The following is a 15,461-nucleotide window of genomic DNA, read 5'->3' as shown; positions in this document are numbered from 1 at the left end:
AGACCACCATGGTGACTTACAAGTAACTCACTACACTTAGGCACTGGACTACCTGAATTTCTAATTCAATGACGGAAGGATGCTGGGTATAGTCAAGTACTTGACGTGTTGGTGTGTGTGTCAAGATGGGATTGACCACTCCAGTTCAGGAGCTGTGTACAGTCGTGTTTCAATTTAGTAAAATCTTGACCAGGATAGTCCTAGTGAGGAGTCACAGGACTGTTTGAGTTGAGCACGATTCGGATGATCTAATCAGGGTTGACAGTTTAATTCTGAGTCGTCCTAAACACAGGGATCAAAAGGGATGAATTATACAGTAACCATATTCACATAGGTTCTGAGTGTTGTGATTGCGACTATTCGACCTATCCGGATGTCGGGTACCATTACTAGATGGTCACTTCGATTAGTGCAGGAATTGGTTCCTGTGCTACCGGCTTAGGTTCGAACCTGCGGAGTCACACACATTAGAGGTTCCTATCTGATCTGATGGCTGATGAAGAGTTCTAATATTCGTGGACTATGAGTCCTACGTGTCTGGGACTCTGTGATCGAGAATCAGGATTCTCTGATCATGAGTCCCACACATTTTGGGTACCGGGGTCAAGAGTCCCACTGGTTTGGGACTCTTCGATCAAGGTTTCATATCGATGGACTTTGATATCCGATTGCCCATCGGATTTGGACTCAGTATTTATGAGAGGTTTAATTAGTGATTTGATCACTGATTAACTTAATTTGATTGAGTAATTATTTTTAGATCAAGTCCAATTTGAATTGGATTCAGTTGAGTTTGACCCGATTAGGTTAAGAGTTGACCTAATCGTGAAGTGGTTTGGTCCCTGATTTGATCAGGGGTTGGGCTTAATCAATTTCTGATTTGATTAAGATTTTATTGAGCCTAATTAAGTCTAATTATGTTGGGTTTAAATTAGTCTAATTGGACCTAACTTATTTTAATTAAGTTAGTTCAATTAGGTTGATTTAAAATTAGAAACCACCTTGACCTCAACTCCCTGCGCCACCTCACTTCTTCTGCGCCCATTTGAATTCATGAAAAATAACTTCTCGTGAATTTTCTCACACGCAAAGGCCTTCCCATGCCCACTCTTGTGCGCCAATTATTTGGATAAACTTGATTTGTTAGCCATTCAAATTCAAAGGGTGTTTGAATTTAAATGGATAACTTATCCCTTGCGCCTTCTTGCCTTATTTATCTTGTGCGCCACTTATCATACACGAGAAAGAGTTTCTCGTGAAATCTCTCCACGTACAAGAGAAGCCATGCCTCCTCTCTTCTCACGCGTAGAGTGGATAGGAATGAGTTGGTTGGCATTTGAATTCAAATTTGATTTGAATTCAAATGAGCAACCACTTATCTTTATCCTCTCACGCGGTAAAAATACTGCAAAGATGTGATCTTGCATCGTTTTAAAAAGGAGATAAGAGAGGGCGTGCGCACAAAGCATCAAAGAAAAAAGGGTGGCATGAGAGAGGTTTCTTGCATGAGAAAAGCAAAGAAAAGAAGAGAAAAGGAGAGAGAAGTGGGCGCAAGCTTTTCTTGTGTACCCTAGGGTTTTGGCTTAGGATTCGGGAAGTGAGAACGTGAGCTACGAGTATCGTGAGCCCACCAAACTTCAGAAAGAGCATCATCAACCTCTCTATCATCTTTGCTGACAATCCGGAGCATCTGAGGAGTCGACAGACATCGATCGAAGGAGTTCGATCAACATCGATCATCAAAAAAGTGCAGTCATGAACTAGCATTCATGAGGAGCCGATCAGACCGAGAGCTTCGTGTGGACGATCCACAGAGGCCAGACACACTGTGTGGCTGTGTTGTGATGATCAGACCCTCCCGACGGTGATCAGGTTGCGGCGATCAACTACCCGCATAAAGGTAATGTGTTCTGAACACATAGTAGTAATTTGAATTTCAAATTTAAATGCATGCATGCTATATATCATATTTAGATCCTAGTGTAGGGTAAACACATGTTAATTAATTAGATTAATTAATAATTTTCACTGTAAAATAATGATTTTGAAAAAGTTTTAAAATTATAATTTTACCCCTGCACTCAAATTTCACTTCATAAGATACATGACCCTATCCGATCCGATCCAGATCTAAACATAGGACTCGAACTCAGTTAGAGTGACCACCCAAATAGAGGTTTGGGCTTGGGTCAAAATTTTTTAAACCCTTTGATATTTCCCATCTGATTTTCAAACTAAAAATCTCCAAAACTAAAAATTTTTCAAATCCTTCGGTTCTTTTATTCTGACTATTATAACATCTATAACAATCTGAGGAAGAAAGATTGGATGGATTCCTGATAATTTAAATGAAGAGCATCTCGATTACTTCTTCTGGCTTCTTGCTGGGCTTAGTTTTTCAAACCTTCTGGTTTATGTTTACTGTGCCATGAGGTACAAAAGCAAGAGGACTTCTTGAATTTCAATTCATTTTGTTGATTTTAAGAAATTTCAGAGCATGCTCTAATATGCACAGATGTTGTGTCATTCACAGTATATGCAATCTCATTTTTAATCATGTACAAGTATTCCCCTTGTATGATGTTTTAGATTGGAACAATTATATTACTATATAAAATTTATATTTTTTTTTACTTTTCTTCTTTATGTAGACTTCTGGAATCTTGACTCTTCTCAAAACCACTTGTTTTTCTCTGCTATCCAATACAATTAATTATTAAAATTACAGTTGGAGAATTAGAGAAAGAAAAAGGAAAAGAAACCTTTCTTACTTGTCATCCAATATTAGTATTCATTGATGGTAGGTTTCAAATAAATTAAACCCGTGATCCGATCCGATCCAAATCGGATCCGAACCGAATCCGCATGTCATGAATTGGGACCGAGTTATATATGGACCTGACCCGACCTGAATGATCCAATAGATCAATAAATTCCGCCATGGACCTGATCCGATCTGATTTTTTATCGGGATCAGTATGGATCCAATATCAAGTCCTGATCAAGAAACCGGATCAGATCTGGATTACTCAGGACCCGGTCCAACCCGATCCATTTACAGGCCTATTTGAAAATGTCCAAAAACAACTGTCGCTCTGGACAATAATTTCTCCGGATGTTGAAGTTAAGGCCTCCCAATGTATCCATGAACTAAAATTTTTCTCTTTCCCTGTCGTATCTGTGAATTAAAAACCCAGCTGAGAAGATCTTATCACCCAATAGGATCTCCCAGCATGCATTACTTAATTCTAAAATCGTTCAAGAAGATCTTTAAAGCATTTTAATTTCATTCTTATCTAATAGTGCCAGGCTATAGCAGTGATAGCGTATGTACATACAACGGGCTGCGAGATGTACCACTTAAAAATTTTTCTACACCATACCATTTAAATACATTGGACTAATTAAATCAAGCAATGTCCATGAGTACCAGCTAGCTTGCTGATAAAGTATTTTACTTTGGTGGTTGTGCCTAAGACCAAGGATCAAATTTTGCCATCTTTAGGGCTGGTAAGCTTTAAGGATATTAAGGAAGGACATATGGCTACAATTTGTGTGGGCCAAACTTGATCACAGGCCCTTCTCAATAACTAGAACAACCCAAAGACTGTACAACAGGTTAACCACATCAGGTGGTTATTAACAGCAAATTATCTGTAAGACTTAACAAACAAATATGTGGGGCCCTGATATAAATGTGTAAGATGAAAAAAATGGGGATCCGATGGACAGATTTTAAGGGCAACGCACCAAATTACCGGCAAACAGCAGTTGAAACTTAGTTTGAATTGTGGTGCGCCCCGACGAGGATGGCGCAGCGGGTGAAGAGGGTGCACCGGCAAGAAGAAAGGACACTGCAAGTTTTTGATAAAACTCGAGACATGGATTCAAAGCAAGGAAAGCTTGTTCCTCTAAAGAATGGAGATCATAATTTGCCTTCAATTGGGAGAGTGCATTGCAACAGTGTGCCCAGCAATACTCTCGTATTTTTAGTTGATAGACTTTTTCAGCTGCAAATTCAGTACTCTTATTTTTCAGTCGTAATTCACCAACCTAGTTTGCTTGCTACCCTTGCAATAACATATTGGAACATTGGCATGCCTAAAGCTCCACGGATCCCCCATTAACTGCCCATGGCTACAAACAGGCAGAGACCATTAATGGGGCTGCTATTTGCTTGAAACTCAAGAGAGTTTCATTCATATAACTTACTATAACATCTAAATTTTTATATTAGTTATATCTACAGCATCTAAACATTATGTAGAGAATAATCCCAAAAGCACATCAAAGCTTACAGAATAAATTCACAAGATAAAAGAATAGAATGCCACAGATAGAAAAGCAAATGAATCCCAAGTCCCCTTCTCTCAAACGCCTCGCAACCAAGAAACACCCAATACCGGTAATACACATCACCTTGTAATTTGCCTGAACGCCCTTTTCAAACCTTGCCCCTCAGTTTCTTTTACCCTATCCCCATCCTAAACTTTCCAAAGACCCACAAGATAAGTAATTTCAGTAATGCTAAAAATAATAGCTAGCCAAGAACATGGCCTGGAACCCTGGAACTCTATCTGCCACTGCAATTTCATAGCAATCAATTTTTTGCAGCTTGTTTTGCACCAACAGCAAAAAACTCAGTGATGACCTCAAGAGGCATTCCCTTTGTTTCAGGAACCTTCAAGAACACAAACACGAGTGATATGATGCAGACACATGCATAGATTCCAAAAACACCAGCAAGGCCAATAGACGATAGCATCACAGGGAGAGTGTAGGTCACTATAATGTCTCCAAACCAAAATGTGAGGGCACATATGGCAATGCACACACCACGGACCCGAGTTGGGAAGATCTCTGCACAAAGGATATTGGGGATTGGACCAAATCCCATGACAAAGCAGCAGAAGTAGGCGATGACACTAACTGTGGACAACACAGCATGGACCACAGTTCCCAGGTCCACAAGGTTTGACACAACCAAGACAAGAAGCGATGCTATCAAGATGGGGATCGTGGACAACAAAAGAAACCTGCATAATAGGAAAAACAAGGATAGCAGTTATTTATCCCATGATGTAATATGGAGATTGTGAATTTAAGCTGAAATTCTGCAAAATATGTCACATATTAAGCTAGAAAGGTCATGCAAGAGGTAGAAAGAAGAGTAACCTTCTCCCTGAAATATCCATCAGCCTCATAGCAATACCAATACTAGGGAGCATCAACAAGGTTGTGAGAGCACTGATAAGGATTGATGACGAATCTGAACTGATGCCAATATTTGCAAGAAGAACTTCAACACCAGCTTGCTCCAGAATCTGAGGGGTGTAGTAGAGAACACCATTTATGCCAGCAAACTGCATTGGTAGAGAAAGTGTTACAATGACGTATGGAAAGAAAAAGCCATGAACATAGTCGCTTGAAACTAAACTAATTTGGAATCTAAATCATTGTAGATGTCGCATTTGAGAAAGCAGATAAGGTTGATCTTGGGGGAATGGTAAAATTTCAATGCTTCAATATATAACAAGGAAAGTTGGACCAAGCCAGCACTATTTGCTTCTTTTCAGTGTGAACAACTTTGGTTAAGATTATAAACCAAATACAAAAAAGTTAAAACTAGCCAAACTCAATCAGTATGGACATTAAAAGTTTCATATAGTAAGGATGAAGGGAAAAACATTGAAGCAAACTGCCATTTAATTTACCAAAAAAAAAAGTGTTTTAAGACAACAAACACAGATTGTATCTTTTACTACCACCGATCTCTATTATGTTTGTTGCACATGCATGTCTGCGTAATGTCAAACATGGACATGCCTATGCACAGTAATGTACCAAAGACTCATTTTACTAGGATATCAATATTAGATGAATGCCCTAGAAGCCAATTGTTGGCTGACATATTTTGTAATTTAAGAACTTAATTTTGTACTTACAATACATTTATTAATAAAGTGCAATTTTATTTCAATCATGTTTATGTGTCCATAATTGATCCTAAAAATTAACAAAGATAATTTTGTATATTCCAAGATGTTGAGAATTTAAGACATATATTATTAGTGGTTAGTTTCTTAAATGCTTCCGATCGAAGGATCGTCACAGAGAACAGTGACCAATCCACTTTAGATTGGTGCACAAATCACCTCTCTTTTGGACAGATGAGTCTCGAATTTGCAATAGGAAACTGCGTTGAAAATGCAGGTGGTTGTTAAAGAACTTGTACTGAGCGTGACCAACATGAGAAACCACTTGGATGTCTACTCACTCATCAGTATTCTTCTCGATGCTGCAGTAGTATGAGTGGACATTTAAGCTGCGATGCATTGACTATTCGTAGTGAAGCTACTGTAGTTTGACTGCACGTTCACTTGATCCCTAACCATTCGAATCCTTACTGTGTATGTTGGCTATGGTGGGTTCAGATTCACTATTAAGAGTCGGATGCATCTAGATGGAATCTATCAATTTTGGTTGAAAAGAAGAAATCCTGTGCAATTCGCGAGACTGAGTTCAGAAAATCTTTAGCCAAAGCAAATGTGAATATCGAAAAAGAGTTTCCACGAAATTCACAAGTGAACTCGAATTGAGCCAATCTGGTATATGACTGACGTTGAGATTTGACGAGTTTTTCATAACCTCCATCAAGTCGAGACTCACGATAGGACTGAATCACACGAAAACTGCATCTAGGAGTTTATACTTTCATTCTGCTAGATTGCCACTACATACTGCTAGATGTCGCTGGTGAATTATGGAACTCGTCGAGCATCGTCTTGATGATCGATAATCCTTGAAGGACAGAGTTAGAACTATTCCAACCCATCGAAAGAAATTTCGATGATATTATGATAGGGATCACAATATATCTCACTACCTGACAGAATGAAACTTATGAAGTCACACAAAAAAGAGATTCTTATCCGATCTGATGGTTGATCAACGATTATGAATCGTTAAAGATAAAATCATTAATGTGATTGATGATTAACCTAATACAAAAGTTGTAATTAAGTAATTCGCTAAGTGTTAGTGAATTATAGGAGGATTAATTTGATTGACTCAATTTGATTGAGCAATGAGATTCGGATCAAGTCTAATTGAATTGGATTCAATTTGACTTGGATTGAATTTGATAGGATCAAGCCTGATTGCGAGAAAGACTAATTCCTGATTTGATCAGAACTTGGATTCAGTTAATTCTTAATTAAATTAAGATTTGATTGAGGAGATTGAGTTCCTAATTTGATTAGGTTCTATTCTCTTCTTGGGTCAAATCAAATCTGATTTGATTGAAATCAAAATAGAAAATCCTAGAGTCCCAACTCCCCAAGACTCTCTCCTTGCGCATGCCCCAACTTCCACAAGTTCTATCTCATGCAAAAAAGAGTTTTGTGTGAGGAATTCTTCACGTGAAAGGGTGGGGCGCAGAGAAAGATGGGCGGCATATATTGATGACTCATCCATCTTATCCCTTCCTAATTTGAATTTAATTCAAATCAAGAGATGGGGATTAGATGGAAACAAATCAAGGGGATAAGAGAAAAGTTTGTGGTGCCAACTCATGTCTTCACATGTTAAGAAAGAAGTGGGTGTGAGAAAGAATCAAATTTGATTTCTTTCTCATGCCACACTTCTTTTAGCGTTAAATTTTTTGGACGCCTTGTTTTGGCATGTGAAAGGTGGTGTCCCAAAAACCCTTATCCCAACACCCACTTATAAAAAGACTCCAATAGTTGGACGCCTTAGTATGAGAAAAATTAAGAGAGAAAATTTGAAAAAAAAATTCTGCTCAAAACCCGAGCCGCCTTCTCTTCTTCCTCCCCTTCTTAGTTCTTAAAAGAGTCTGTGAGATCCAAGAGGGAACCATATCAGCCATCAAAGAGATCTCTACAAGGGAAATAGCACCTCGAAGAGGTATCCCACCTCTGATCAAAACAAGTCCTCATGTGGATACCTGTGGAGGCTAGGCACGTGCGCAGCTAAAGGAACCGTTCAGATCCACAATTATCGGCTGCGGTGTAGTTCGATCCGTGCAAGGTATTGAGATCCGATCCCAATTAGTTATTTATTTTTATTTTCAAATTATATACATGTCTTAGATCTAGGCACGAGTAGTTAATAAATATGATCTATCGCATGTAAGGTTAAAGGATTTAACCTAGATCTGCTTCCACTGCCAATTCAAAATCGATTTTGAAATTTGTGCATGCAATCCTACCCGTTTTCTAACAATGATATCAGAGCCACTAGTTTTTCTTTGACATGTATAGATCTGAATTTAATCTGTACATATTTAAAATGTTAGATTAGATCTCCCAGTAGCCTAGTACTTGGATTGGGACAATCACCATAACCGTCCGGTCATAAGAGAAAACAGAGATTAAAGTCCCTCTCTTGCCCAATCGATGGGTTCTCTTATGATGCGTAAGGGTGCCGCTTGTGATGTTTCTCATGAAGAAAAACCGCGAATAAAAAAATGTATGTGATACATATTTAAATCTAGATCCTAATATGCATATATTTGATATGTACAATTTTAGTTTTATTGTATGTGATGCATGTTTAGATCTAGATCATAATATGAATATATTTGATATGTGCAACTTTAGTTTTAGATCTGAAAATTAATATATATGTGATATATGTTTGTAAATTTTAGATCTAAAACTTCATATATAAGATATATGACTTTAGGTTTAGATCTGAAAATATTTCAAGATCATAAGCCATTAATGTATGCAATGAAACATAATCTAAAAAATATTTTTAAAATTTAAAAACTATGTTATTGCATATGAGTATGGGTTAAACAAATTAGATCTTGTGATTAGACTACAATTAGGATCAATTGATTAAATTAGGTTAGAATTCTTTATCGATTTTGAGCAATTGATCGAACCTAATCAATGGTTGGTTAGGATTAGGTCAAAGGAGCTCAAAAATCAAGTTTAGTTGCAGTTAATCGCATTGATTCACATTTTGATATGAATTGATTGACTCAAAATCAAATTTGGCTCAATGGTTCGGATCCGGATCAATAGGCTAACCTGATCGATTCTAATCGATCAATTTGGTGTCTAAGGTAAATGCTTAAATGATGATTATTTAATTAGTTCCATTGTCTGATCTGACCAATTCGTTGGTGTAAGAAAAGCAATGAGAAACCCCCACTCATCTTAACTTATCTGATCATTTTGGAAGATTATGTTGTGTTAGATTACTTATTCACTCGAGTTCACCCATGTCGACTAGATTAGTCAGATATGAAATTATGCTGCCTTGAACCTAATCAATCAGACATCAGATGTGCTGACTTAGAAGAGATCTGAATCTAAATCTCCTCACTTAATATTAAGTCTAACGGTCTTCCACCGTTGTAGAGATGCGGATGCCTTTCTGATGTTGATCGTTCTCGACTGGTTATGGTGGTTCGATTATATCGAGAAGGTACAACCACTCTATTGGCATTAAATGTCCTGGGGTAAAAACGGATTTGGACCCAATAACTATTAGGTGAGGGATCCATTGATGACTTTGCGCTCACCGATAAACAGTGGATTTGACTTAACCAAGAAATATGTCAATAACTGTTAGGTGAGACCACAAAACTTAAAGACCGAATCCGCTGCATCTTACTTAGTGAAGCAATGGACAAGATATTATCCGCTCATTGGTCTGTACTCACCAATAACTGTTAGATAAGGTATTTATAGATCAGTGGGACCGCAGTATCCACTAGAACCGATCATGTATTTTCCGTTTCTCCCCGTGTGAGAGATTCGAAAAAAGAGTGCGAGCCTTGTTTGTTTTTAAAGTCTCTAAAACAAACATTTAACAAGTACAAACATCTAATTAGAAACTATTCTTTCTACAGATAATCATGTCGAGTTCCAACCCTTTAGTCTGAATCCTTGACACCAATAGGTTGATCAGGACAAACTATAAAGACTGACTCTAAAACTTAAGAATTGTTCTCAGTTCTGAAAAGTTGACCCATATCCTAGATCAAGATGCGCCTATGTTGCCAGCTCGTCCATCTCCTGATCAACGGACTGCACTTAAATGAATGGATGAAGACAATAGGACGAAATATCTAATTAGAAACTATTCTCTGCAGATAACCATGTCGAGTTCCAACCCTTTAGTCCGAATCTTTGACACCAATAGATTGACCAGGACAAACTCCAAAAACTGGCTCTGAAACTTGAGAATTGTTCTCAGTTCTGAAAAGTTGACCCATATCCTAGATCAAGATGCGCCTGTGTTGCCAGCTCATCCATCTCTTGATCAACGGGCCGCACTTAAGAAGTGAATAAATGAAGACAATAGGACGAAGTGCTATATTCTTGCGTCCATATCAAATGATCTCTAGCGCCAGCATGAAGACCTGCAAACTACTAAGGACATGCTGTCTCACCTGTAAGGGTTATACGGTGAACAGAGTCGCACAGCTCACTTTGAAATCTCTGATAGACTTTTCAAATCGAAGATGCGTGATGGGCAATCCATCAATGATCATTGTTTGACAATGATCAAGGATATCAAAAAGCTTCAAAAGCTAAAGATGACAATGGACAAAAAATTGTAGATGGATTTGATCATTCAGTCTCTTCCTGATTCATTTGGACAGTTCATCATGAACTACCATATGAATAAGACTGATAGCATCTTGCCAGAGTTATTGAATAAGTTGGTAATAGCTGAGGACACCTTGAAAGATTCAAAAAGCATAGTTCTTACTGTAAAGCGGGCTTTCTCCAAGAGAAAATCTACTTGGAAGAAAAAGAAGAAGCTAGCAAAGAAGCAGGAGGTTCCAAAGAAGGCCGTCAATAAGAAAAAATATTTCCATTATAATGTCGAAGGCCATTGAATAAGAAACTATCGGACCTACCTGACGAGCATGAAGAACAGGAAGGATAGGCTTTCTGAAGGTACATCTGATTTGTTCGAAATTGAAACTAATCTAACGGTTTTCTCTTCTTCTAGTTGGATTTTACATTCTGATTCAAGTACTCACTTGTGCACTTCTATGCAGGATTTAGAAGTTAGAGGGCTGAAGGAAGGCGATATCACTCTCCGGATCGGTAATGGAGCAAGAGTTACTGTTGTGACCGTCGGAATCTACCCTTTGCAATTATCGTTAGGAATTAGTTTAATTTTGAAAGACTGTTACTTTGTATCTGTAGCCAGTAGAAATCTGATTTCTACATCTGTGCTGGCACAGGATAATTACAATTTTTATTTCAATAAAGATATGTGTATAATTTATTTTAGAAATAAAATTATTACATGTGCTTTCTTGATTGATGGTCTTTATCATTTGCATGTGGATGCGAGTGTTAATATTAATGAATAAATTGTGAATGCCATAGGATCTAAAAGACTTAGAGATAGAATTAGTCAAAAATATCTGTGGCACCTTAGGCTAAGCCATATAGGAGAGGACAGACTTAATAAACTAGAGAAAAATAGCCTTCTCCAGCCATTGACTTTCGAGTCTTATCTAGTTTGTGAGTCCTGTCTTCAAAAAAAGATGGCCAAGCTACTCTTTGTGAGATAAGGAGAAAGAATCACTGAAATACTTACCCTGATGCACACTGATGTGTGTGATCCATTTGATGTACAGGCCAAGAGTGGCTACATTTACTTCATAATCTTTATCGATAATTACTCACGGTATGGGTTTGTGTATTTGATGTATTATAAATTTGAAACATTTGAAAAGTTCAAAGAGTCATACATGAAGTAGAAAAGCAGACCGAAAAATCCATAAAGATTCTTCGATCAGATCGAGGAGGAGAATACCTTAGTGAAAAATTCCGAGCCTATCTCAAAGATAACAGTATAGTCTTACAATGGACACCTTCAAGAATGCCTCAGCTCAACGGGATATCTAAAAGGAGAAATCGGACCCTATTAAATATGATCCGATCCATGATGAGCTTCACGGATCTTTCTGTCTTTCTTTAGGGACATGCGTTGCTTTCTACCATTCATCTTTTGAATCGAATTCCCTCTAAATCCGTTCCTACCGCACCATACGAGTTATGGTATGGTAAGAAGCTAATTTTTAATTATCTCGAGATTTGGAGATGTCCGGCCCATGTCAAACGACAGCAAGCGGACAAGTTAGAGACTAGGTCATTTATGGCTCATTTTATAAGGTATCCTAAAGAATCCATGAGATACTATTTCTATCTTCCTGATGGTCATTGTGAGCCGTCATGCCATCTTCTTGGAAAAAAAATTTATCCAAAATAAGGCAGTGGGAGAAAGATTGAATTCGAAGAGTCTCTGAAAAGCATCGAGTCCAAGAACCTGAATCCATTAGTGAGCCACTAGATGTGGTATCTCCACCTCGTAGATTAAGTAGGGTCTCTAATCCTCCTGAAAGATACTTAGGTATTCTTATAGAGGATCTAGAAGAAACGTTCCTTATGAAAAATAGAGACATTAGAAATGATCCCAAGACCTACGATGAGACGATGTTAGATGTAGACTCCGAGAAATAGAAGCGATGAAGTCAGAAATTGACTCCATGCATTCCAATCAAATTTGGATCTTAGTAGATCCACCTGAAGGTATTGTACCTATTGGGTATAAATGGATCTATCAAAGAAAAATCGGTTCGGATGGTCAGGTGGAGACCTATACGGCAAAACTGGTTGCGAAAGATTATAGTCAACGTGAAGGCATTGACTATTATAAAATCTTTTCATTCGTGGCCATGCTGAAATCCATCCAGACTCTGCTTGCGACTGTGGATTTTCATGATTTTGAAATATAACAAATGAACGTGAAAACTACCTTCCTAAATGAATATCTTGAGAAAGATATCTATATGAAACAGCCTATAAATTTCACATCCAGTGATAGTGATCACAAGATCTGCAAAATGCAAAGATCCATTAATGGACTCAAGTATCTCGAAGTTGAAACTCATTTTAATGATGTGATCAAAATATTTGATTTCATCAAAAATAAGGAGCCATGTGTGTACAAAAAGATCAGTGAGAGCACTGTCATTCCTCATATTGTATGTGAATGACATCCTCCTGATTGAAAATGATATTTCCATGCTAACATCGATCAAAATATGATTGTTAAAAGAATTCACCATGAAAGACCTAAAAGAGGCTTCCTATATTTTTGATATAAAAATCTATAGGAATAGATCTAAAAGAATGAAAGGACTCTCACAGTGAATGTACATAGAAGAGATGCTGAAGATGTTCAGCATGAAAAACTCCAAGAGGTGTCTCTTGTCCTTTAGGCATGGCATTCATCTCTTCAAGAAAATGTATCCTGACACACCTGAGAAGATCCAACGCATGAGCAAAATCCTTATGCTTCGACAATAGAAAGCCTTACATATGTCATATTATATACACGACCTGATATAGCCCTTACCGTGAGTGTTACGAGTAGATATCAGACGAATCCAGACTAAAAGCACTGGATGCTGTAAAGAACATCCTTAAATACTTGAAGACTAAAAATTTGTTCTTAATCTTTGATGGAGGATTAAAGCTGAAAGTAGAGGGATATACCGATTCAGACTTCATGTCTGATGTCGATGATAGAAGATCTACATCGGAATATATTTTTCTGTGTAATGGAGGATCGATTAGCTAAAAAAGTTCAAACAGTCGGTCATTACTGATTCGACCATGGAAGCCGAGTATATCGCCGCCTCTAAAGCTACTAAAAAAGCATCTAGTTCAAGAAGTTCGTTACGAAGCTGAATGTGATGCCATCGAATGCCATTGCACTGCACTGCACTGCCACAACAACGATGCCATATCCCTCGTTAAGAAGCCCAGATCTCACCAGAAGTCCAAGCATATAAAGCGACGGTTCTATATCATATGCGAATACTTCGAGAAGTTCGTCGAGGTGCAGAGCCGACTCCACACAGAACGTGATGAATTCACTAACCAAACCTCTAGCCAGCAGAAGACCAAAGCTCATCTTGAGAAGATGGATCTTAGGTATATGCCATTGACTTTAGGTCAAGTGGGAATTTGTTAGATGAGCGTCCTAGAAGTCAATTGTTGGCTGACACATTTTATAATTCCAGAACTTAATTTTGTCCTTGTAATATATTTATTAATAAATGACAATTTCATTCCAATCATATTTGTATGTCCATAATTTGTCTTAGAAATTAACAAAGATTTTGTATATTCTCAAGATGTTGAGAATTTAAATATATATTATTAGTGATTAGTTTCTCAATGCTCCTGATCGAAAGATCGTCATGGAGAACAGTGATCAATCCACTTTAGATCAGTGCACGGATCACCTTTTTGGACAAATGAGTCTTGAATTTGCAATGTGGAGATATGGGTGAGTGCAGGTGGTTTTTAGAGAACTTGCACTGAACGTAATCAACACGAAAAACTACTTGAATGTCTACTGAGTCGTTAGTGATCTCGATGCTGCAATGGTGATGATCCTTTAACCTACGATACATCGGCTATTCGTGCGAGACTACTGTAGTTTGACTACACTTTACTTGATCCCTAATCATTTGGATCTTGCTATGTATGTTGACTACAGTGGATTCTGATTCATTGTTAGGAGCAAGATGCATTTAGATGGAATCTATCGATCTTGATAGAAAAAGAAAAATCCTATGCAATTTGCGAGACAGTTCAAAAAATCTTTGACCAAAGCAAGTGTGAATACTGAAAAAGTATTTCCACGAGATTTATGAGTAAATTCGAGTCGAACCAATCTGGTATATGACTGACATTGGAGTTTGACCAGTTCTCCATGACCTCCATCAAGTTAGGACTCACGACAGAAGAATTGAATCACACAATAACTATACCTAGAGGTTTATATTTTTATTCTACTGGATTGCCACTACATACTGCTAGATGTCACTGATGCATTGTGAGATTCGTCGAGCGTCATCTTGATGATCGATAACCCTCGAAGGATAGAGTTAGAATTGTTCAAACCCATTGAAAAAAATTTCTATGATATTGTAATGGGAATTACAATATATCTCACTATCAATAGAATAAAACCTATTGGATCACACACAAAAAAGTTCTCGTCCAATCAGATGGTTGATCAACGATTATGAATCATTGAAAGATAAAATTATCAATGTGGTTGATGATTAACCTTATGCAAAAATTGCAATTAAGTAATTCGCCAAGTGTTAGTGAATTATAGAAAGATTAATAGCAATTGGATTGCTATTGGCTCAATTTGATTAAGCAATGAGGTTCAAATCAAGTCTAATTGAATTGAATTCAGTTTGACTTGAATTGGATTTGATTGGATCAAGCCTGATTATGAGGGAGATTAATTCCTGATTTGATCAGGACGTGGGTTCGTTAATTTCTACTTAGATTAGGATTTGATTGGAGAAATTGAATTCTTACTTTGATTAGATTCTATTCTCTCCTTGGGTCAAATCAAATATAATTTGG

General features: G+C 37.5%; 1 protein-coding gene across 9 annotated transcripts in view; it reads right to left on the bottom strand.

Annotated features, from left to right (window-relative positions):
* Positions 1 to 4,294: 4,294 nt before the first annotated feature.
* The window catches only part of LOC105035825 (monosaccharide-sensing protein 2), a 34,774-nt gene continuing 23,607 nt past the window's right edge, over positions 4,295 to 15,461 (bottom strand). For all 9 annotated transcript variants that reach the window (XM_029262067.2, XM_073245394.1, XM_010911523.4 and 6 more), the window contains 2 exons: positions 5,176 to 5,363; positions 4,295 to 5,036 (listed from right to left, as the gene is read on the bottom strand). In XM_029262067.2, the coding sequence (XP_029117900.1) occupies positions 4,601 to 5,036; positions 5,176 to 5,363 (624 nt within the window). In that variant the 3' untranslated portion in view covers positions 4,295 to 4,600. The remainder of the gene's footprint in view (positions 5,037 to 5,175; positions 5,364 to 15,461) is intronic.

The sequence above is a fragment of the Elaeis guineensis genome, chromosome 11 (assembly GCF_000442705.2).
Source record: "Elaeis guineensis isolate ETL-2024a chromosome 11, EG11, whole genome shotgun sequence".
Classification (NCBI taxonomy): Eukaryota; Viridiplantae; Streptophyta; class Magnoliopsida; order Arecales; family Arecaceae; genus Elaeis; species Elaeis guineensis.
Note: the sequence above shows the minus strand (reverse complement) of the source record. Positions and strands in the feature narration are given on the sequence as shown.